Genomic DNA, 26,103 nt, shown 5'->3' on the forward strand with positions numbered 1-26,103 from the left:
AAGGGTAAACTGTCCAGTAAAATCGATAACAGTAATGTTGTACTGTCCAGTAAATTCGATGATAATAATAATATTGAATTGTCCAGTAAGATTGATAGTCAGAGTAAAGAGTTGAAGAGTGAACTGAGTTTTTTAAGTAATGAAATATACAGTATTAATAGTGAGTTAAATTCAGTTAGCACGGAGCTGTCCAGTAAGATTGAGAAGCAGAGTGCAGAGTTAAATTTAACTAGTGTTGAATTGTCTAGTAAAATTGATAGTTTAAGTAGTGCTGTGAATGGTACAATAGACAAATTAAACCAGAAGTTTGACCATCAAAGCAGGGAAATTCAGGAAGTCAACAATAAGGTAGAGGCTCAACGCTTGGAATTGACTGAGAAAATTGAATGCCGATTTAATGTAGTTAGGAAGGAATTTGTTGAAAACGGCAAGGAATGTGATAAGAGAATAAAAATAGTGGAAGATAAAGTCGAAGAAATAGATAGAATTAAAACCAATCAGAATGTTTTAGCGAAGCGAATAAATGAGAAGAATGAGAAATTGGAGAAAGACCGCAAGTCGGTAAAAGATGACCTCAAGTCAGTAGAAGGAAATGCCAGAATGGTAGTGGAAGAAGGAATTAAAACATGTCGTGTGACATCAGTCAAATCCAAGGAGGTAGCAGCATATGTAATAGGTACGAATGTTGTACGAAGGACTCTGAATTATCCAAGTTTAATGGTCGGCAATTTAATCCGATGGAATTCTTGAAAACGGTGGAGAAACGGTTTTCCAAGAATCTTGACGATGGTTTGATGGAGTGGAGTATGGTTGATGAGCTATTGGATGTTGCATTTGTTGGAGAAGCGAGATCTTGGTTTCAAGTTTATAGACAGGGTATTTCGAGTTTAGAGGAATTTAGGGAGAAATTTAGTTCTAAATTTTTGGGGCGAAGCCATTCAGGGAAGGGAAAGGGATCGCGTGCTATTTGGCAAATATAGACCTCAGGAAGGTGTGTCTATGACGGAGTATTTCTTGGCGCATGTTCTGATCAGCCAGAATATTGAAGGTCTAGCATCGGAGAGAGATACAGTCCGCCAGATGTTGAGGCATTTTCCTGAGAAGGCCGGATTAGCTGCATGTATGCAGAATATTGTTACGATTAAAGAATTAGAGCAGCTGTTAGAGAGGTTTGATGCTTTGGAAGGGCAAGAGAGGACTAGGCAAAGTGAATGTAGGAATTACGGGGATAATGGGAGACAAGGTAATCAGGTAGCGGGAGATAGGAATAATCAGAATTTCAGTCATTCTAGGCAAGGAAATCAGGGTGGTAATTCCATAAGGGGAAACAGACACTCATGGCAGAAGACTTAATCAAGGGGAATCAGAAAGTAGGGGGCGTACGGATCAAAGACCTCCAGATCAAGTGCCGAGACATGATAATAGTGAACAAGCTACGTCAAGTGATTTAAACCGGAATCGGACTTCTTAGTTGGGTCAGATAGGCAGTCCGATACCGAAATTCCTATTTATGCGATGAAACAGGTAAGTTACGAGGTAGACGTGAAAGAGGAATTATTGTATGACCATGTGTTTTGTGTTCAGAGAGATTTTGATAATAGGGGGCGTGATGAAAGTAAGAATGATGTGCCGGATGTCTTACTTTGTGCTAGTGGTGATGGTAATAGCGGTGTTGCGATCGATAATCTTGTGGAAGTTTCTGAAATTGAAAGTGAAGTTTTTCGTGAAGTTGATGAAGGTTGTTTTGTGAGTGAAGAGTGTTTACGGAGTATACATCATGAGGATGTTTTTGTTGATTTAAGTGTACGTGAGGAGAGTAAAGTTAGGTCCATTATGTGTGAAAATGGTGACTTTGAGATTAATGGAACTTCTGATAAGAGAGTCGAAAGTAGCAGTGTTGTTGGCAGGAAAGTGGTGCAAGTGGGAGCTGATATGGAAGGTGGTGAAGATGGATTAATTGTTGGGGCATTATGTAGTAATGACAGCAATTTTGAAGTGTATTATGGTAAGAATTTCAGTAATAGAGTGAGCGTGAGTGAGAATGAAGTGCGTATGTTTGACAAGCGAGTGTGTAATGTTTTATTTAAGGCTGAGAATTGTGTGAATGATTTGAATGACGTGCTGAGTGATAGCGATGTGGAATGTGTGAAAAAGTATGTGATCTGTTTGCTTGCATTAATTATGGTTTTGTGGAAGAGTAAACATTGTGAGATTCCCACGTATTTCAGAAATAGGGATTTCTTTGTTCTGAATGTTCTGAATGAAAGCTTGTATGATTCTTGTGTGACTGGATGGTATGAATGTTTGTGTGTGAGATAGATTGTATTCGAGATGTGTTCGGATCTTATTACGGTACGCAATCCTCGTCTATCGATGCCAATGTTAAGTTTATATATATATATATTTTTTTTTTTTAAATTATATCAGGGTCCGTATATTGTGGACAGTAGAATAGGCAAGTGTGCTTATAGGCTCCTAACCGCTGACAACAAGGTCCTTGGGACATTTAATATCTATAGCCTTCGCAGATATAAGAGATAGGATCTGCACCTTGGATGTATATACACTGACTGACAGAGCAAATGCAACACCAAGAAGGAGTGGTTCGAAAGGGATGAAAGTTTGGGAAAAAACAGAGACGGCGCGGACGAATAATTGATGTTTATTTCAAACCGATATGCATGTTACACAATGCGCACGGCATCGACTCAGTAGGATGTAGGACCACCGCGAGCGGCGATGCACACAGAAACACGTCGAGGTACAGAGTCAATAAGAGTGCGGATGGTTTCCTGAGGGATGGTTCTCCATTCTCTGTCAACCATTTGCCACAGTTGGTCGTCCGTACGAGGCTGGGGCAGAGTTTGCAAACGGCGTCCAATGAGATCCCACACGTGTTCGATTGGTGAGAGATCCGGAGAGTACGCTGGCCACGGAAGCATCTGTACACCTCGTAGAGCCTGTTGGGAGATGCGAGCAGTGTGTGGGTGGGCATTATCCTGCTGAAACAGAGCATTGGGCAGCCCCTGAAGGTACGGGAGTGCCACCGGCCGCAGCACATGCTGCACGTAGACGTATCATGTGAGAGGAAGGGGAATGCTGAGGTCTTTATATAGTTTGACATCACTACGGAAGGGAACCACACTGTATGAGAATTAAGAAGGACCACAACTGACACACTGTACGGGAAGGAAGTGGTGCTGATACACGGTACTGGAGTGACACGGCTGCAATGGACTGGACTTCAAACGTTCGTGGAGCGTAGTCTTGTTATGTTCGTGGAAAGTGGATGATTGTGGAGTGTTTGCGTATTAAGTATTGTAGCACTTGTGGCGGCCTGGCATTATATGTTGGTGAAAGCTATCTCAGACTTTCCATAATTTATGTTCAGGTCGACAAGCGTGTGTTACTTAAATGTATATATCTTTACAACAAGTGTTAAAGTCTGTGAACACAGAATTACGAGGTACAGTATCTGTGTGATGTTAGAAGTGCTGATTATGAGAATTGGCAATTAGTATTGCTACAGAGACAGTGAAGGGTATTTATCTACATATATGTACATTGTTCATCGGACTATCTACAAATGGTAGCTTAGTTCTCGCTTTCGTTTTCCCACTGTTTTCATTATTGTTGTTGTTGTTGTAAATATGGAGTCTTCCAGCAATCTTTTGTGTGTGTATTATATGTATAATTTTGTGTGTTGATGAGGTGCTCATGCACGGATTTTGTTAAGAATATAGTTAGCTATTCTAGAATCAGTGGAGTTATTGATGAACCTAGGGGTAGTTCCTACCTATTTAGTCGTTTTCAGGAGGTTAGGTAAGGCCTGCAGCAGATGTACCAGTACGCAGCATTATGTACACGCCCTGGGATATAAAGTTTATCATGCTCTATCAAAATTCGAGGGATCCATTCTGGTGAACTCTGGCGCCCATACTACGGACATTTCGATTAAATATTTTATTAATTTATTTCAAGTATTTTATGAAGCTTTTGAGTAATGTTATTTTATTTACATATTTTATTCATGATTTTATTTATCAGTAATCTTCAAAATAGTTACAGCGCGTAGTCAATCACGAGAACACTGTGAGGTGGAAGATATCTTTCATATCTTTCATTCTCTTAAAAAAAAGTCACTATTCATGTCATCGTGGTAGTTGCCACTCTTGCTGCCAGACTTCCAGATTAGCAGACAGTTCTTGATGAAACCCATTTCACCGCCAGCATGTACAACTATCCTGCGCCTGATACTGGGCATTTTTTAAAAATAAACAAACCTTTTGTATTTTATGTCATGTTTTTCCATTAGAATGCACCTGTTAGTGTTAGTTTTTTTCTATTGATATCCTAATGATCAAAGGATTTGCTTGACACTAGTAATGGATCCTTTGAATTTTAAGTCTTTACCTAACTTTGCACAATTTTTTGAAATTGTAGGTAAACATTTTTCATCTAAATAAAAATTGCTAACAATACAACGTACGGCACCTTTGTCAAAGTCGTCCAATCCAGTAATATGCTTTGTGCGCATTCTGTTTTTGTTTGGTGTTTCAAACAGACTATCCATAGGTTTTCCTAATTCCTTCATTTCTCGCTCTTAATCCGTACCAAAGAATTTTCTGACACTCCAACAGCTGCTGCTACTCTTTCCTGCACTTTCTTACAATCTATCACAAACTTTTCTTCCATTGCCTCCCTTTCCATAAAGTCTATAACGTTCAAGATTGCTGCACGAGTCTGACTCTTTAGCACCTTACGATTACTTTTAACGCCTTCCATACTGTCACAGATAGGTCTAACGTACACCACCACTAACCACAGTTACTACTCAACGGGAAATTAGAAAGCAGAGCACGGCAGCTGAGTGTAAACTTATGCACTGAACTGTCCTTGTAGCAAGAGCGCTCTGTTAGGAGGGGATACGCTATGCGGGATAGTCCAAAGTGCGCATGCGCTCCCAGATGTGTTCCTAGTTGGCCCGATCTATATAATTCCTCTGAATATTTAGGTCCTTCCCATTTTTCCTCAGGTCATAATACCTGCGAGCAGGGTGCTTAGGTCCAGGAAGAATATCAATAGTTTGGGCAAGGAATTATGTGAATTCATGTACTCTTTCTGAAAACTGATTATGATCCATATCTTCCTCGAATTTCCTTTTCCATTCTGCAAAACCTGATTTTTAACAGATTAACATTTGAGCTTATACAGGGAGGATTATCTTTAATTGTTGAGGGAGAGGACATTGACGATTCAGAAGCATTGGCAGAAATATTCGTCTGACGAGATACAAGTCTCAGTCGTTGAATATCAGGATGAGATTTCCTGATGTGATTGCTAAAGCCTTTTCTTCCACAAAACTGACAATGAAGTGATTGGGACATTGCGCAACATGGTTATTATAAGAAAAGACAATGCATTTGATTCAACAGCATTTCAGATGGATTCTGTACAGACTAAGCTCATTATTAATGTAAAGGTCCACTGATGTATAACCTCTATGCTGTAAATGATCTGATAAGTTTATTTACTACTGTCAGTGGAGAGCTTTGGATCTAGGAAGGAAAAATGGCAGTCTCCTAATGGAATGGTCAACGAGGTTGGGAAAGGTTCATTGATGTATAATCTCTATGCTAAACTGGTCTGGTAAGTATATTTACTGTGAAAGTTGAATGCTTTGGATCTAGGAAGGGAAAATGGTTGCCTCTTGAATATCTTCTTCTATAACATTGTTCTGTAAGTAGGCCTGATGTTTCTTTGCTTTTTTAGTTGAGTAAGTTGGACAACACCTCATCGTCTGTAGGGGAACCTGATAGCAGCTGATATCTGTAGCTGTTGTGTTTTTACACTATAAAAATTTCACACTTAAGGTACAGTTTCCTAAATAATTGTCAAAAACTCCAAAATTTTGCATAAATTTCAAAAAATCATAGCTTTCTGGAAAACAGCTCAATTCTAATTATTTTTGCACATAATTCATCCTAATAATGCTTATAATGTGATGAACTAAACAGAATATAAGAATACACTAACATTGTATTTAAAAAAATATATTTTTCATAGTGCTCAAAATTTTAGAATATTTAGATTTTTTTTCATTTGGAACTTTTTTTATCAAAGTCTTATTTATTGTTATGTTTAGTTCAAAACATTCTAAGTTTAATAAGCTTCAATTTGACATCAATGTATCCTATAACTTAAAATTTGAAGACATTATGATTTTTTGAATTATGGAAAATCTGGAGAAATTAATTGTGTGGAAAATTGAACTTGAATCTTGGAAGTTTATTTCGGGATTGAAATTACTTACTTTGGCTAATTAAAACCCTCCTGATGCATAAGTGTAGGCCCCGTGGTGTAGGGGTAGTGTTCCTGCCTCTTCCTGGAGGCCCCAGGTTCAATTCCTGGCCAGGTCAGGGATTTTTACCTGGACCTGAGGGCTGGTTCCAGATCTACTCAGCCTACGTGATTAGAATTGAAGAGCTACCTGACGGTGAGATATTGGCCCCAGTTTAGGAAGCCAAGAATAACGGCCGAGAACATTCATCTTGCTGACCACACGACTCTTCGTAATCTGCAGGGCTTCGGGATGAGCAGCGGTCACTTGGTAGGCCAAGGCCCTTCAAGGGCTGTAGTGCCATGGGGTTTGGTTTGGTTTGATGCATAAGTAGGTCCCTCTTGTTGTAGTTTTTTGCCCTCTTTGAGTCATTTTCTTTCTCTGAGATACCTTCAGTGGCAACTTCAGCCCGAATCTTGACATGTTCAGTATGTGCTGCAGGTGCGTGCGGTGGAGGTAAATTCATTATATACAAAAATTTTCTTGCTTCACTTCGCCCACAACCAATGAGGCGCAGCACATTCACAAGTCTTCTATTAATTTCAGGCATCTGACCAATTTTCCTTGATGTACACTGAGGTTCAGATTGAAAATCACAATTACTACACACCAAACCAACAACAAAAGGCCAACCTAACCTCTGTTTACAAAAGTTCTTTAGCGAAATTGATCCACAGTTCATACAGACAGGACATACCAGCAAAGATAAGTTTTTCTACACATTCCACTAAATATGTTAAAATTACCTTGAGAATCACCACAATTACTGTCAAAATGCGAAGTGGAAAGTTTGGACTCAGAAGCACTACTCACAAAGGGAAGTTGATTTTCATTATTCTCAGTTTGGACTACTGTCTTAAAAATATTTTGTTTATGCCTTGTATACTTATTCCCATAAAAATGGCACTTTATTTATAGCCACTATGTCTATTACTACCCATTATTCACTTAGCAGAAGTTAGTCACTCAATATAAACACAAATAACACAGCACATGGCAGTCACAGTTAGATTCCACAGCATTTATGCACGATTCAACATTTCTTCTCCAGAGATATATCATATGACAACCAATGCCATTTGTTGGTTCACAAGGGTACTACTTGATGAAACACCAGTGCAATGTATTGAAATGTAATTATGTTGAAAACTCTGCTTGAGTATGGAAAGCTAGTGAATGTTAGTACCAGACCATGCCCCCAGAGCAGAGAAATCATGAATGCAGTGGTCAATTTAAATGCAATTTACGGCCGTTCTATATGTCTTAGGTCAATGATACTTACATATTTGGAAACTAGAAACTCCAGGCTTTCAAATGACATATATATATTAAAAAAAGTGATAATTTTGACCTAAATCGCTATTTCAAACGTGAATACATACCTTAAGCTAAGGACATTTCAAACAATTCGGTGACAATTTCAAATCATCACCTGCACTACTCTTAAATGAAAAACCACTGTAAAAATTCAGGATCCTTGAGGTCATTTATGGTTTGTAAACTGATGTCTTTTGAAAAATACTGTATATATATTCACTTCAATAACACTTTATTTAAATCCTATGATGTCTCAACTCAGTTCTGTGAATTTCTTTCTGTATTCTATGACTATCCACAATATACGAACACAAACTGTTGTAACTGTAGCTTATTGTTTATTTTATGCTTATTTGTGTACAATGAAGCTAAACAGCTACATTCCCGGGTGCCCATTGATACATAAGTGTGAATGAAATAGATCCCCATGTCTATTTTATAACCCTGAATTTTGAAGCACATTTGAGATAACTGATGGCAAGTTACTTAAAACAGTGATTTGGTAGTTACTACAGTACTGTTCTGCAATATATACAGTGAAACATCTGGTGACGAATGAGAGCTTATTTCATCAAAAGATTGAAGGTCCAGTGAGTTCAAACCTCTGGCATTTAGAACTGTTATGGTTCACTTCTGAGGAACTAGAGCAAAGTCTTCTTATATGGCATCAGCTCTCGTCTATCTCTGTCTGATCAACAATGGTGAAGCCTCTCCATCCTCATATATATCAAGGAAATTCTGCCAATGCATCAGTTGCAGTAAGAAATTATATTTGGCTGCCTAACGAGGGTTAGCAGAATTCGTGTGTTATGCAAGTTCAATGGTAACATTAGATATGAAGGTTACAACTATTATTCCATTTACTACTATTATAACATTTATCTCTTATTCAATGCATAATACATACCTTCACATTAGATGTAGAGAGAAAGTCTTGTGATTCATGCTGGAATTCATCATAACCATTTTCTAATGCCATTCTTTTATAAGATTGATCAGATTTACAATTATTTTCACCTAAAGACAATTTTCTTTTCCCTTTACTTGTTGACAGAGCGACATCTGACAAGTCAGAAGATGTCATCCCACCTTTCTCAAGATTTTGTGTAGTATTGAAAGAAAACATGTCTTCATCATCATGTGTTGTTTCTACTTTAATGGTTACTGGCTCCTTAAAAGCAAACAAGTCCTCTTGGTCACTTTTATTGATTGTAGTTTTCTCACTAATAAAGTCAAATAGTCCATCATCATCATTGTTACAAACTTTGGATCTGAATACTTGACCAGAATCCTTGGTAGCCCTCTTCTTAGGTGGTCGATTAATATCAACTTCTTCATCTTCCTTACTTTGGGGCCTATAAAATACAAACAATAATAGATTCAGATTATACATTATATTAAATGAATTTGTGAATTAAAACTAGGCAGGTAATAAGAGAAAACAGGCAAAAGAAGAAATAAATGAATGTTCTGCATTTAAGGTTACAGCAGAAATTATTTAGCATTCACTGACTAGACTTGATGCTAAGAGATCTACCTAAACCCTGAGAACCATTTTATATGTTGAAATTACTTATGAAGAAAATGCAACAGAATGACCAAAAGTCAAACAAGACAAGTTAAAAATGTAAATGCCACGTAGACAAAAATGATAAATTGATGAATTTCTCATTTTTTGTGTGAAGCAAATGCTAAATTATCAGGACCTGAGCATGTGGCGAGAACGAATGAGCACGAACAAGAAAAGAAAACAAAGAATTATGGGAAATTAATCATAAGGACTCATCATATCCTCAAAGATCATCAAGGACTAGCAGGGAAAAAACCAGAGGTCAGTTGGAAGTACCTATGAACTCGTTCAATATAATTACTATAGCAAGAGGAAAGCAGTCGTTCAAATGCTTGTGAATTCTGATAATCTGAAAAAATGAACTGAAAGTGGTTTTCAGGATATTTTTGGATCTCCGAATGAACAAGTCACAGAAAATCTTCCCACATGAGATATTAAGGGTAATATTTTAAAATTATTTTCCAACAGTGTCAAGACGGCCATCAAAGATATGTCTTTAGATACACAAGCCAGGCCAGATCATGTGCTATTGAGAAGTGTTAAAGAGCTAGAAATTTATGAAAACCTAGCAATGCAAACTCATGTACCGAAGTGGTGCAGCTATTTCATGCACACCCCCAATGGAGGTGAGCTGCATGTACCATTTCAACTACATACCAGCCCTCCTGCCATTTTTAAATTTCTGGCAGTATCGGGAATCGAACCCGGGCCCCCAACGACGGCAGCTAATACCACTGTTACGTTATGGAGACGGATATCCTAGCAATAATTATAATGTTTTTTTATCCATTATGTGCGAATAAAACTTAAAGAAAGCCGAACAATACTACCCTATATGGGAAAAGGAGATGTTAATTACCTGTCTTCCTGGTGTCAATAACTATTTACTCAATCGTGTGAAGAATTATTATTGAAAGAGTTTTAGATAATGGATTAATATCACAGATAGATATAAATAATAACCAATGTGGATTTGTTTCCAAATTAGCAGGATATTATAAAAATTCTAGATTAGTTTCTAGTTGTCTAAAGAAGCTAAATCAACAAACAGTGATTGCATCGTAGCTTTTCATGACTTTTCCTATGCTTTTGATATAATAGGCCACATGCAAATTAAAACCTGTCTCTCTGCGCAATAAATATAATCTGACCTCAAGCATTTAACTATTTCGCTACCGAAGGATAACACAATTCAAGTAGAAATTGGAAAACAACACTCCAAAAAGATAGCTATTTGAAATGGAGTGCCACAAGGTAGGTCAATGTCCCAGACTTTATTTAATCTTGTTATCACCTTATTCTGTAGTGAGGTTTGTAATCTGCATTTTGCTGAACAACTTAGTTATTTCCTAAATGAGGACCTAGAACCTGTATGCTTAACAAGATTTGCTGAGTATCAGGCTGTGACTGCATGTAGGATCAGTCTAGCTATTCGTTTGACATAATTCAAAATCTAGTGTCATCTATAGGCTTTAACACTAATGCTAGTAAAAGTTCAGCAATTGTAATAAATCATGGCACACTGTCAAAATCTACTTTACACCTAGGATCAGAAGAAATTATTTCATCCATATCGAGCAGTAAAACTATTAAATACCCTAGCTGCACATTTAATGATGAGCTTCTCTTCAATAAAGATGCTCTCGTGCCTTTTCATACACATCTAGAGAAATCAGCTACATCATTTCTGGTAAAGTCCAATCAGAAACTCAATATAATCAATCAGTATATATTTTCTGCTCTTGTTTATCCTCTACAGACAGCATAACTTAAAAAAAGACCAATTATTCATCCTTGATGTTCTAATTCGAAGATCAAAGAAACTATAAAGGAAATTATTGGATTGCCTGACAAAGCTACTAGCAATATGCTGTAAAAACCTAGAGAATTTCGTGGTCTGGCGTTGATCAGTTGTAAATAACTCCATTACAGCATCTGTCAATTACAAATAAATTATCCAGATGCAATGATTCTTGTTTTATTAACATTTTAAATTATCATAGTGAAATTGAGGAATGCTTGACCCAAATTAAATAATGAGGTATAAAGGCTACAGCTTCCCAGACCCATGACAGATAAACAAACTATTACATCTACATTCATTTAAAATCTGGTCGTTAGTGTCATGGCAAGGATTTGCAGCAACTAATAACTATACAACTGAGAAGATTATCTTAACTTCATCAGAATTAACACCTGTCATCAAATTAAATGTGAACTATGCCAGTCTAACAGGAGTTGGTAATGAAGGTGAAAAGAATGGGCTGTTCCTTTGTCGCCATTGTGCAAAGGAGAATGAAACTCTGAGCTATGTGCTCAGGAACTCTCCCTTCAATTTGCTGCTCATTATTCAGGGGCACCACAATGTAAAACATCAGCTTACCAAATTCTTGACGAATGAGGGTTATGATTGTTTTGAAGACGTCCACGTGCTGGATGAACAGGATTCCAATAGAGTTCTTGATATTGTTGCTTTTAAGAAAGATTCACTCGTGGCATATATTTTTTGATCCGACAATTATTTATTTATTTATTTATTTATTTATTTATTCACAAAGCACAAGATACAGCTACACTGAGCAAATTTCACTTGCACTGCCAACAGACTATTTAACCAATGTAAACTTTCATAATAAAATATAACAAACATAACAAAATATAACAAGATCAGGTACACAGCCTACTAATAACAACTGTCCAAATCGAAAACCATAAGAATGTCCATATTCATAGCCAAGTCGTCGTGGGTCAAGATGGCGGTATAATCCCTTCACATCAACTTATCTTTAAGAGGCTATTTACACACCTCTCGAATACACTTTTATTCGATGCTATATCGAGTTCTTGTCTCCTGTTAATATTGTTAAAGAGTGTCGGGAGGCGGATTAGGAAAGATCGTTGAAGTATTGAGTGCTGAGTGTGGGGAATGTGAAGAAGGTCTTTGGTTCGGGTGGAGCGGGAAGGAACGCGGAGAGAGAAGAGTGAGACAAGATGTTCCGAGCGGTAATGCCCATTTAAGATCCCGTGGAGGAAACTCAGGTCAGCTACCTGTCGCCTGATGTGCAGCGGTGACATATTAATTGCCATTAATACCTGCTGCGTAGACAGATTTCTGAGCTTGGGGTTTCTGTTCCTTACAATTGCAGCAAAGAAGGACACTGCTCTGTCTAACTGCTTAGTATTGGAGGGGGAGGCTGTTGTCCAAATAGGAGAGCAGTAGTTTAAGAGAGGTTGAATGATCGTGAGGAAGAAGTGACGAAGAGCAATGGGGTCAGAAATTTCTGTGAAGCGATAGAGAATGCCTAGTAATTTCATGGCCTTGGTTGTATATGTTTCTATGTGGGTCTTAAATTGTAATTTTGTATCAAATATTACACCTAGGTCACGCTGTTGCGTAACTACGGTGATGGGCTTGTCGAGTAGGTAATATGATGTCGGTAGAGGAGATTTACGTAGTGTTATGGTCATGTGGCTGCATTTTTGTGGATTGGGGATAAGTTTCCAAGTACGGCACCAGTTCGAGAGGGCATTAAGTGAGGACTGTAGCAGAGCTGCATCTCCTGGATTCCTGATCTCCCTAAATATCTTGCAGTCGTCAGCAAAGAGTAGGGTATTGGCTGTTTCGTTGAGTTCGGACGGCAGATCGTCCATAAACAAAGAAAACAGCAAGGGGCCAAGAGTACTGCCTTGTGGGACACCGGACGTGACTGGTAACCACGAGGATGAAGTGCCTGATATTACCACTCTCTGCCAACGGTTATGTAGGAAGCCAGAAAGAAGGGTCAGAAGACTGCCATGTATATTAAATCGTTCGGAGAGTTTATGGAGCAACAGAGTATGGTCTACAGAATCGAAAGCTTTCGAAATGTCTACGTAGCAGATATCCAGCTGCGATTTAGCTGCAATGGCGTGTGATGCAAAGCTATGCAGAGTGGCTAGGTTTGTTAGACAAGAGCCACCTGGTAGAAAACCATGCTGCTTGGTTGAGATATACGGCAACGTGAATGCGAGGAGACGCTGGTGTATAATTTTTTCAAAGATAAAGGATAGTGTGGGGAGAATAGAAATTGGTCGGTAAGATGAAACATTAAATTTGTTGCCTGATTTGAGAAGTGGAACAATATTTGCCTGTTTCCAGGTATTAGGAAAATAGCCCGCGGCAAAACATCTGTTGAATAATTTAGATAGAGGGACGCAAAGAGTACTGGCAGTATTTTTTAGGAAAAGAGGACCTATAGTGTCGGCACCGGTAGCTTTGTTGATACGAAGAGTTTGAAGAAGGTCATGAACTTCACTTGGTGTGGTAGTTATGGTCGATAGGGTTCTGTTTGAGGCTGTACCAATGGGTGGGAGCGGTTGGTTTTGTAAGGGAGGGGAGAAGTTGGAGAAGAAATACCTGTTGAACAGTTCATTGCGATCGGCGCCGTCTGCTGTTGCATCGTTGTGGTTCACGCTGACAGGAATCCGCTCCGTCCTTCTTCGTGTGTTGATGAGACTCCAGTAGCGCTTGGGATTGCTGCGGACGTTTTCAGTGACAGTGTCTACGTGTGTTTTGTAGTCTCTTCTGACCATAAACCTCGCGTGGCGGCGGATTTTAACGAAAGTATTGTGAGTGTGTGGGTTAGGGAAGTCTTTCCACAGGCGCCAAGCTCTCTTTTTATTAAACAGTATCAGTCTGGTCTCATGTGATATCCAGTGTTGATGTTTGCTGGTAGTAGCCCGTTGTGCAGGTACGAAGTCTTTAATTGCAGCTTGCAGCCAGTCGTACAGCAGGTCAAGAGCCGATTCGATGTCAGCTATTTCGAGCAGACTCCAGGGAAGGCATTCCAGGGCACGACACATTGCAGGCCAGTCGGCACGTCGCCAGATGTAGGTAGGGCGGTAGGATGTCCTGCTGTGAGGCTTTGAGGAGGGGTGGGGAAGAAGGAATGTAGCATCGAGAGACTGGTGGTCGCACAGGAAAAGGTTTCTGCCTGGGGTTATTATTTTAAGTTCTAATGAGGAGAGTATGAAGTCCAGGGTGTTGGGTCCACGGGTTGGGTACATATTAAACTGTTTCAGTCCGAGGCCATTAATAAAACTGTCTATAAAGTATGTGTCACAGTTGTTAGCTGACAGTCCTGTAGTTGGAGAAGACCACTTTATAGACAGGTTAAAGTCGCCCATTAAAATTACTTCACCATGAGGGAGAGCTGCAATGACTGAGTCCAGGCACTGTTCAAGGTCACAGAATGGGCTGTTTGGTGGTCTGTAGTAACATGCCACAAGTACAGGGCGTCGAGGAAAGAGTAGCTCCACCCACACTAACTCACAGTTCCGTTCGAGATCTGTCCTCCGTTTACACGGTAACGCACTGTTCACTGCTAACATCACTCCACCACCTAGAGTAGCGCGATCACGACGGAATATGCTGTAATTAGCACTGAGTGGTAGTTCACTGTCACTAGCCCACGAGAGCCATGTTTCAGTAAGTCCGATCACGTCAACTTCTCTTAAGTCTGGCAGGGATAGTTCACAATCAGACAGCTTATTGTTTAGGCTTTGCACATTCTGACAATAGATATTTATGTCTGTTTTCATTTCACAAGTGGTGGGACCGGGGTTTAAGTGAACATCTCCAGCCAGTAGTAGGAGGCAAAGCAAGCCCCTAATCGCTGAGCGACCAGGCCTAGGCTTGTTCGGCTCAGAGCTAGTAGGGAGGCGCCTATAAGTCTGGAAAATGGCGCATCCAGTCAGAGAGAACGCCGGAATGTAGTAGTTTCTCTCTGCTAGTAGCCATGCAAAAGGAGAACTCACTTTTTCACTTGCACACACCGATTCCTTAACTCGAATAGACCCGTGCAGAGAACCGTAAAGCGCAACAACTCTGATTATTACCACACAAACAACACAAACTGCAGCAGCACTAAGCTTGCGCGTGTCTACTCTTGCCGCCTTGCCGAAACGAACGATACTAACCAGTCTGTGCAAGTCGATTAAGGGAAAAATAACATTTATGAAGGGTGCATTCCTTTCCTGAGAAACATCATGACCGCTATGAGAGCCGCCAGTTCGTTGTCCATGGTCTTCTGTTCGGCAAATGAGGAACTGTGTCAATCTGTGGCCCTCGATATTTCAAATCACGATGTCAAGTTTATTACGGAAGGCATCATCACCGATCTGTAGCCACCATCCACCATTACATTTTTGTAAAGAAATATGTGTTAGAAAATAATTTATCATGTTTTATCCTGTATATATGAAAATGGATTCACAACAGATTGTCACTGTTGTCTGAATTATAATATCCTGTGTCTTGCGGCAACTAGATGAAAATCTAGCAGTACATTTGTAAATGTTTTCCCCCTCCCTCAATGAATATGCCAAAATGCCTCCTTATCTTACAAGAGAAAGGAACAACAATTTGGATTGTTTCTACAAAATATGACAAATTGTTCCATACAGAGGGAAAACCATGAACAGAAGGATTTTTCATAAAGAAAAATATATAGCACAAAGTAATTTTTGCTAGACATGAAAAATGTTGCACTATCAGTTGAGTTCAATGCTAGGATAGGAAACGCAACAAAGTGTTGTGTGACAGTACTGGATAACGGTGAGAAAGAGATGGAAGCCACCAGAAATGTTAACTGGATTTATGGTAGCACTATATAAGTTATTGTTCATTCATTCATAAAGCAAAATCCTGTTCAGTACCACATTTCAATGGGCAAGGATAAATGTGAAACCTTCCTGCCCCAACAGTGATTGAAGCAATGAAAATAATAAATATTATCATCATCATTTGATGATATATGATAGTTAAAATTTTAAAATGTATCCACTGACTAGAGTTAAAAAAAAAAAAAAAAGGTGATGAGGAAAAATGAGTATGAGATTAAAACAATCAGTGGATCTAATTCGCAATGCCTTATTTTCCAATAAAATAAGAGAAAATACAGGAAACAAAGCAATAAGGCATTGCCTGGAAGTACAGATATATATATATATATACATATATACAGTTGAACCTGACTTATACGTATATCAAGGGGAAGAGAAAAAACTACTTGTAACTCAGAATTACTTAGAAATCAGACTTACGCAATACATCACATATTTACTGAAAAACCAATGGAATAGACCTACAAATGTAAATCCTTGCAAATAATAAATACATTAAGACAGAAAATATTATTTTGAACTTGGCCCGGCCTTAAAGAAATCAGATAGTTTGGCTTGTTTCACTTTTCTTGCATTAAGAATATAAACCTCCTTTAGCAAACTTGGTAATGCATTCAAAGCATTTACACTTCAACTTTTCGCACTGATGGAACGCCTACACACTTCGATTGCACTTTTTAACACTTCACTCAGTTCAGGTGTCAAGATTCAAGTCGTTATCTCCATCTCCAATGTCACTATCGCTTGTAGCTGGTCCATCACCGCCGCGTTGTTGGCATACATCAGCAATAATCTCTTCATCCGGTAGTTCTCCACATACAGCCAGATTGTCATCGAAATGCACAAAAGTATCGAATTCTATTTTTTATACACCCACCATTAGCTCATTACCAGAAAAAACTTCGTCCCCATAATCACATCATCATTAGAGGCAGCCATTTCTCGTAAGACACCAGTTTTGCAGGAACAGTTGCTGATTGTGGAGGATGACACCTGCTTCCAGGCAGCCAAAATAAAGTTCATGGCTTGTAGCAAATTAATGGAGAGAGGTTCATTTCCTGCATCACTCAGTGTTATTAAATGTTGAACCAGCATTTTTCTATAATGCACTTTGAAATTTGCAATGATGCCCAAATCAAGTGGTTGTAGAACGCTGGTACAGTTAGGAGGGAAAAATTCCAAACGGATATTCTCCAGAACGATTTGAGGTGGATGTACTGCACATCGATCCATAAAATGAAGGATCTTCTTCTGTTTCTTTTTCATTTTAATGTCCAGTTTTTTCAGCCACTGTTCCATTGGATTCAACTTCCTTAGGTTTTGTTTTCGCACCCTTAAAACACCTCGGATTCTTCGATTTTCTTATCACAAGTGGAGGAAGTTTGTCAGATCCACCTGCATTGGTGGCGAGAAGTACTGTTACGCGAATTTTATTTTTCTTCCCTCCATGGCATGAGTCACCTTTTTCAGCTAATGTCTTATTAGGAAGGAGATTGTAGAATAGGCCGGTCTCATCACAGTTGTAGATCGCTTACGATACCCGGCAGAACCTCTTCTTTCCAGTGTTGCACCGTGACGTCTGCAGATTTTGAGTCACCGCAAATTGTTCTCCCTGTAAATCCATGACGATATTTAAATCCTTGCAACCATCCCGATGAAGCCTTGAAAGCAGCAGTGATACTCATCATTTTAGCTAAATCTATCGCCTTTGCCTTCAGCATGTCTGCACTTATTGGTAGAGCTGCAGCCCGCTTTTGCTGGAACCATGTGAAAAGTGCTTTCTCCAAATCTACGTACCATCCTTCTTGCTGACGGCTGCGCTTTGCTGATTTTGAACCCAGTTTTAAGAACTCATCCAAAATAGCGTTTCTTTTACTGATGACTGTACATAGCGTGGTATAAGCAATGCCTAAGTCTGAAGCGATTTCAGTTTTCGTTTTGTATGGATTAGCGTCCACTTCTCGTATAACTTTTCCCTTTTCTGTTCTCCATGGCTAATCAAAAGCAACTACTGTTCAACAGTAAACATCAAATACCGGCATCGTGGACATTATATTCTCCGTTGTTCCCACGAAAGAAATTCTCATATTCAAACAAATTTACTGTATTTTCTTTTGTTTACGCACCGAAACCGCCCATTTTGCTTACAATGTACCTTAATCTTTGGCGGCGTGTTAAAAACGACGAAGGTAGAGGAGAAGCGAAGGGGGCTCGTCTTTGTTAAGCCACCAGTAAGTAAGGGTCAACAATGTCACTCGGCGAAACTCTCTGTTCTGTTTCAGCACCGAAACCCGATCGCTCTATTTCCGCCTACGCCGACAAAGAGGGAACTTCGTAAATACAGTAGTTTCTTTTTAAAAAGCACATTCTCATTACAATTACGCAAAACTCAGTTATATTTCACTGGCACTTAATACGTATAACAGCGAATTACGTATAAACGGATTACGTATAAATAAGATTTATGTACTACGCTTTTAAATTATATTTTGGCGGGACCTAAAGGAAATTACGTACAAATACGAATTACGTAGAACAGAGTTACGTAAAAATCAGGTTTAACTATATACATAATTTACGTTAGACGTTAAAAACACACATTAAAATACGCAATGCAAACTAAAATGAGGTCAATGGGATAAAAGCGCAATTAACACAAATACAGTAGGACAAAGGACATTGTTACACACGATAAAAAAGATCACTATCCCTCATAAAGCGGATGACGATGTCTCGTCATCTCGCAGGATGAGGAAAATGGTACATGGGAGTTTGAGACTACGGCGCAGATCGACCAAGTCCACGCACTCTGTAAGGATGTGTACCATGGTAAGATGATCGCTGCAAGTACAGACCGGAGGGAGTTCTCCTTTCAATAGATGGGAGTGAGTTAGGATACCGTGGCCAATCTGAAGACGACATAATTCCAATGCTTCCCTCTGCGAAGCCCGAAGGGAAGTCCTCCATACCTTCGTTGTACCTTTTATCACTCTCAGCTTATTTGGAAGAGGAGTGGCCTGCCACTCCATCTCCCAATGGGACATAACCAGATGTCTCAGCTGAGAGCGAATATCACTTGCTGGAACCCTGTACAGCAATGGGGACACTGTAACTGCCTCCTTGGCAGCCTGATCTACTAACTCATTTACCTCTACACCCACGTGGCTTGGGAGCCATAGAAACATGATTCTGGTGCCGGCATCCGAACACCCGGCCAGCAGGTCCTGGATTCGCTGCACCAGAGGGTGCCGAGGGAAACATGTATCAATAGACTGCAGCGAACTCAAGAATTTAGTATACACAAGAAAGTGTTGCCGCTTATCGGAGAGTGCGTATCGCAGAGCTTCACAGATAGCATAGAGCTCTGCTGTGTACACACTACAGGTTTCCGGGAGAGCAAAACGAAATCTATCAGTGTCGACAACGAACGCGCAGCCCACTTTAGTGTGTTCTCGAGCCATTTGTGTAAAGGATGACTGAGCCTGGATACCGGCCAACAACGGACAGAAAGAGCCTCCAATAAATCGAAGGGTCTGTGTTTTTGTTTTTGGGCCAGTGTGCAGATCCAGGATTATTTCAGGTTGTCGTACTACCTACGGAGGTACCCCACTTCGCTGTCTGACAAGGCAAGGAACCGAAGGTACGTGAAACAATCTGTGACTGCTATCCAAGTGTATTCCAACCGGCCACGTTGCTCGAGGACAAGCAGTGTACAGCAAACGGTTGCCATTGCTGAATATGCAAGGATAGCTTGGATGAAGTGGCATCTGTCGCAAATTTGCAGCATACGAAAGACGCATTTACTGGCGCCTCAGGTGTAATGGCGGCACACCAGACTCAGCAAGCAGGCTAGCAACGGGGCTTGTACGAAAAACTTCCGTCGCCAACCTAACCCCGCTGTGGTGGATGCTGTTCAGCTTCGCAAGGACGCATGGTCTTGCTGAGCCATATGCTGCACTGCCATAGTCTAGCCGGGATAAAATATGTGCCCTTTAATATCATAGGTGCACCGTGCGGTCAGCACCCCAATTAGTGCCACTAAGAAACTTCATGATATTCAGCTTCTTAGTGCATTGCACTTTTAACTGCCGCAAGTGTGACTCCCACGATAATTTACTATCGAAAAGGAGCCCAAGAAATCGGTATCAACTATGGGAAGAGCGGCATTTCCCAGATAAAGTTCAGGAGGAGGGTGAAGAGTAAGTTGACGACAAAAGTGGACAACAGAGGTCTTTGAGGTGGAAAACCAAAAGCCGTGTTCTAAGGTCCACTACTCCACTCTCCTAATAGCTTGCCGTAATTGTCGCTTTGCGACTGCCATATTACGCAAACTATAGTACAGAGCAAAATCATCAACATATAGCGACGGTATTACTGCTGAACCAGCAGCAGTGACAATACCATTTATGGCAATCGCGAACAGAGTCACACTAAGAACCGATCCCTGTGGGACTCCATTTTCCTGAACGTGGTATTGCGAATATGTCCTCCCTACTCGAACACGGAATAGACGGAGAGACAAAAAATTCACAATAAATACCGGCAAGTTACCTCGGAACCTACCAAATGCTGTTTGCGGAGAAACGCATCCTGGATAGAGCTCTCCAGGCATACCAAGTGGTCAGTGGTCGATCGAGCGGCTCGAAAACCACATTGGTACTCGGACAAGAGTCCTTGTTTCTCCAGACACTACACAAGTCGGCAATTTACCATCCTCTCATATAGCTTACACAGGCAGTTTGTAAGACAAATCAGTCTGTAACTTCCTACATACTTAGGATCTTTGTCAGGCTTGAGGACAGGAATGACTATGCCCTCTCGCCAATGAGATGGAAAATCACCCACTATCCAGATATGGTTGAACACACGAAGGATATATAGTAGACTATCATCACTAAGGTGTTTCAACATCTGGTTATGGATGTTGTCTGGTCCAGCAGACGTGTCCTTGCATAGCGCTAAGGCGATGCGGAGTTCCCACTCTGTAAAGAGCAAGTTGTAGTCTTCTGAAGCTTGAGTGGCAAAACTAAGGTGATGATGTTCTGCCTCCCGCTTCAGAGTGAGGAAATCACGATGGTAATTCCCGGAGCCAGATACATCCTTAAAATGACTAGCTAGATGGTTAGCAATCGAGAGAGGTTCAGTGACGACACTGCCTGCAAGGGAAATTCCCGGTACAGAAGATGATCCTTGGATATTCGAAATATGTCGAAGTTTAGTCCACACTTGAGATAATGGAGTATGTGACATCATAGACGACACAATTCTCTCCTACAAAGCTTTCTTACTTTGGCGAATAAGAACTCGCGCTTTAGCGCGGAGTTTCTTAAATCTTACCAAGTTGGCCACAGTAGGCTGCCTACGATAACGTTTATGGGCATGACGGCATTCTTTGATAGCTGCTGCAATTTCTTCATTCCACCAAGGAACAGGTTTTCGGCGAGGAGTCCCCGAGAAGGACGGGATGGATTCCTCAGCAGCAGCAAGAATAACTCGGGTGATGTAAGTTATTTCTTCACTGATGTTCTGCCTGATATTGTCATTAAAGACAGCTAGTGATGTGTACTTTGGCCAATCAGCATGTTTAAGAATCCATCGAGGGGGAGCCTCGACGGATTTTTGTTTCAACAAAGTAAGGATGATGGGAAAATGGTCACTGTCACAGAGATCATCGTGTGTATTCCACCGGAACAGCGGAACAAATGTTCGGCTGCATAGACTTATGCCTATGCGAGAATATGTGCCCTAACGTACATTAAAGTGAGTTGGTTCCCCTGTGTTCAAAATACATAAATCCAGCTCTGTTACTAATGTTTCCAGCTCTCTTCCCGGGGGCAAGGCATCTCAGAGCCCCATATGGGGTGATGGGCGTTAAAATTGCCCAATAAGAGAAAGGGAGGTCGAAGCTGATCTATAAGATCAGTAACATCATTTATATTAAGAGGCTGGCCTGGTGGAAAATAAACATTACACACTGTTGCTATAACAGGCAGCGGAATGCGAACAGCTACTGCCTCCAGCGGGGTTCTTAATGGAACCTCTTCACTGTATGAATCAGAACGGACAAAAATGCCAAAGCCACCGGAAGCCTCTGTGGTACAGGCATGTAAACAGAATGCCAGGCTCTTGGAACACCACATGTATGCATGGAACACAGTCAGCGGAAGGAGACCTGTTGGACGACCAAGGAAACAATGACGGAACCAACCAAAGATGGATGAAGAAAGCAGAAGAGGAGGCTAGAGAGTGATCATAGAGAGAAAGACCTAGTGAAAGCTTTTCAAATTTAGTTTACAACTCTGCATTTGACCTCAGGTAATATTAGCCCTCAGAATTTTAACACGGTCAAGGATATATCTTACAAATTTCCTCCTTCATTTGGATCCTCTCTATCTCACCATGGTGAGCGAGGGCCAAACATTCAGCAGTACATAAGACTTCCCGACATACTACTGTGGTATAATGGAAGTATCTGACCTGGCACGAGATCGATCTGGACTGAGAAGTGGGTTTGCAGAGGTAAAAAGCTGTTTCCATGAATTCAGTTCAATATTTCGGAGCTTCTTTCCCAAATGAATGAAAGGAAATGATTTCTCCAAAATACTTAAGTGAATACATTTGATTTTTCCACATTTGGTACAGAGAAATGCAGCAATACTATAATGGTTAGACATGATTTCTTCTGTTTTATCAAAAGCCAGAAACCTACAGCTTCAGCTATTTTATGAAATGTTCCAACCTGGATACAGGTGTTGTTGAGGTCATATGCCATTAGGACTACATCATCTGCAAAAGCAAGGCAATCGATATTGAATGCTTTGGATCTAGTGCCCAGCCTAATACCATTATTGGTAGTCTGTTTCTCCAATAATGGATGACCTTTTTAAGAACACACTGGAAAAGAAAAAGGATCTCAAAGTATCTGGAGATTCCCCCCATGAATTTCACTTGAGAATAAGTGTTGGTCAGAGTTTGTTTAATGATAGAATGAGTTTTGTTATCCACAACCATCTCCCTGAGAATATCAAGAAAATTGAATCAGTCACAACTGAGTCATAGGTCTTCCTAACACCAACAAAAGAAGCTTGGTGCAAAGAGATCTGATTTTGATGATACTCTTTAGTGAAAGAAAAGAAAAAAAGTCTGGCTCCATGGCTAAATGGTTAGCGTGCTGGCCATTGGTCACAGGGGTCCCAGTTCGAATCCCAGCAGGGCTGGGAATTTTAACCAGCATTGGTTAATTTGGCTGGCAAGGGGGCTGGGTGTATGTGTCGTCTTCATCATTTCATCCTCATCATGACACGCAGGTCACCTACGGGTGTCAAATCAAAAGACCTGCACCTGGCGAGCCGAACATGTCGTCGTACACTCCCGGCACTAAATGCAATATGCCATTTCATTTTTTCAGTGAAAAAAAAGTCTGTTTACTCCAAGAGCAGTTCTTATGGAAGCTGATTTGATACTGACCAATCTGTGCATCAACAATTTCAATGCTATTTTGAAGTGCTTTTGAAAGGATTTTATAAGCAACTGAATGAAGAGGTATGTCCGTTGAGGGTCAGGATGAGCTAGACCAGGAGCTTTGCATATCGCAGCCTTAATGCCTTGCAATGCTGCCTCTTCCTTGTTGGTCCATCGGAACGGGCAATTGTTATGGAGTAGATTGATGAGTGGTATTGCCTTCTCTTCAAAGTGTGGCACGAAGCTGCTATACCATCCACACAAGCCAAGGAAATGATGTACATGTCACTTGGTCTGGGGGCTTTCAGCTTCCTCGATAGCTCGATTCTTCTCCGGTCTAAGCCTTCAGATGTTAGGACATGGCCAAGATATTCTACGCGGGACTGGGCGAAGTGACACTTCTCCAGTTGTCAGTTCAGTCCATGTATTTTCAGTCGTTCCAGCACTTTCTTCAGGTGTACAAGGTGTTCTTGAAAATTCTTGCTGTGGATTAAGATGTCCTTGAGATACACTTGGCAGAAATCTCCAACATTATCCTGACAACACCTTATCCATCAGTCGCATGAAGGTTGCAGGAGCATTCTTCAGTCCAAAAGGCATTACTGTAAATTGGTACAATCCTCTCAGTGTCATGAAGGTGGTCAGTGATCTAGAACTTTCCTCGACCTCCACATGCCAGTATCCAGAGTTGAGATCCAGCGTGCTGAAAGTCCTAGACCCACTTACTTGTTTCAGCGAGTCTGCAAATATACATTTCCTTTGTGCAGGGGTGATAATGAGTTGAGTCGCAAGGTAGTAAGAAGAAAAAATTTGTATCCGATTTATATTGTGCACGCACATTATTTTCGAACGGAGAGTGTGGAAATTCCAGTGATGTGGAAACTGTGTGTTAAAACAGGGGTCCCGGGTTCAATTCCCAGGAGGGTCGGGAATTTTAACTTTAACGGGTTAATTTCGCTGGCACGGGGGCTGGTTAAAGAGCAAGCTGCTACTTGGTGGAATAACTTGAAGGGCTTAAATTTAAACTGGGCCGACTTCAAGAAGGAATTCCTTGCTAGGTTCAATTCCAAAGGGGTGAAGAGCTCTGTGAAAAAAGGAAGCTACTGACTGAGGCACAACGCACTGGCATGAGAGCCAGTGCATGATCTTACCAGACATCACAGAGCTACTCCACAATAAGATTTGACCCCTAGTAAAAATATCAAAATTGAGATCCTTTGATGATCTACGTAGAATCATCGCCCAGATGGAGGAGGAACCCTAGAGCAAAGCTATGGAAGAGACCAGCTCGGTTAGGAAGTGCTACCAGTGTGGAAGAACAGTACACCTGAAGAACAAGTGACCAACCTTGACGTCGGAAAACTAGGTCAGGTACGTTCTGGATTGAGGAGGGATGGGAACAGGAATGCGCCTCAAAGACATGGCAAACAGGCAACCATGATCAAGTAGGATAGGGATTGTTCAGATTGTGAGCAGAACAGGCCAAACTCGCCCAGCTATCATCTTGAGGATAGGCAAAGACAATTTTTCAGCCATACTCAACAGCCAAGCAAGCCATTTATTTGTCAAGGGGACTGTTGCCAGATTACCACCGCCTATGAAGTCTCACCATCTCGAAAGGGTAGTGGGAGCAGCGGACGGGCTAACCTACGCCATTTAAGGACAGACTAAGCTAACCGCTAAATGCATGGACCTGCCTATTGTAATTGATGTTACAGTGATTCAGAACCTAATACCTGATATCATATTAGGTCATGACTTTCTGGTGGAATGTCCGGCTCCATGGCTAAATGGTTAGCGTGCTGGCCTTTGGTCACAGGGGTCCCTGGTTCAATTCCGGCAGGGTCGGGAATTTTAACCATAATTGGTTAATTTTGCTGGCATGGGGGCTGGGTGTATGTGTCGTCATAATTTCATCCTCATCACGACGCGCAGGTCGCCTACAGGAGTCAAATCAAAAGACCTGCATCTGGCGAGCTGAACTTGTCCTCGGACACTCCCGGCACTAAAAGCCATATGCCAAATCATTTGTGTGTTAAATAAAGTGGGCAGAGAACAATTTTATTTCAGTAGTACCGTGGAGGCTGTGTATCGCAATGTTAACACGCGAGATAGATAGTTCTCTATAAACAGTGCTGGAGGAGGAGGTAGATCTCTATAAACGGTTTAGGAGATATAACTTCAATATTAACTGTGCTAGTGTCAGAGAAATAATTGGATTGTAGTACGCAGTGTAGGGGAAATAATTTCAACATTAACTGTGCCAGTGTCGGAGAAAAATTAAATAAATTCCAATATAATTTCTTTAATAGTGATTTGATTCTTGTGTACCTACTTCTGTAGCCTATATGAAAAGATTAAAAATACTCATTGTGAAAGAGCTGGAATTTTTAAATGTATGCATCATTAGATCGCTGCAAATAAAGGCCGGGTGGTAGTTTTATAAGGCTGTTGATATCACAGTCATAACCATGGGACCTCCAGTTTTTGTAGAATTTTAATTGTTGGAAATGTGACTTCCTATTTCAAAAATCCTAAAAACATTAGCTGCGATCTGAACTCTGCCTGCCTTCATGAGAAGGAAGTGACAATATCACTTTGTTATTATGCCCCCCAAGTTTTAGACACTTGTGCTACACTGTGTATTTAGGAGATGTGACAGTACTCCTTCAGCACGTGAGAATAAGTGTGATGGTAAGGAAATTTTACCAAAGCTCTGGATGTGTTCATAAACTTTTTTCATATTATGTTT

At 40.6% G+C, this 26,103-nt stretch overlaps 1 protein-coding gene and 1 long non-coding RNA gene across 5 annotated transcripts in view; one reads left to right on the forward strand and one right to left on the reverse strand.

The window, feature by feature from the left end:
* LOC136886835 (uncharacterized) overlaps nucleotides 1-26,103 on the forward strand; it is a 192,303-nt gene that overhangs the window by 101,706 nt on the left and 64,494 nt on the right. The window lies entirely within an intron of this gene.
* The window catches only part of nbs (nibrin), a 294,050-nt gene that overhangs the window by 62,558 nt on the left and 205,389 nt on the right, over nucleotides 1-26,103 (reverse strand). For all 4 annotated transcript variants that reach the window (XM_067159644.2, XM_067159652.2, XM_067159661.2 and 1 more), the window contains one exon: nucleotides 8,565-9,012. In XM_067159644.2, the coding sequence (XP_067015745.2) occupies nucleotides 8,565-9,012 (448 nt within the window). The remainder of the gene's footprint in view (nucleotides 1-8,564; nucleotides 9,013-26,103) is intronic.

Source organism: Anabrus simplex, chromosome 1, assembly GCF_040414725.1.
Source record: "Anabrus simplex isolate iqAnaSimp1 chromosome 1, ASM4041472v1, whole genome shotgun sequence".
In the NCBI taxonomy this organism is placed as follows: domain Eukaryota; kingdom Metazoa; phylum Arthropoda; class Insecta; order Orthoptera; family Tettigoniidae; genus Anabrus; species Anabrus simplex.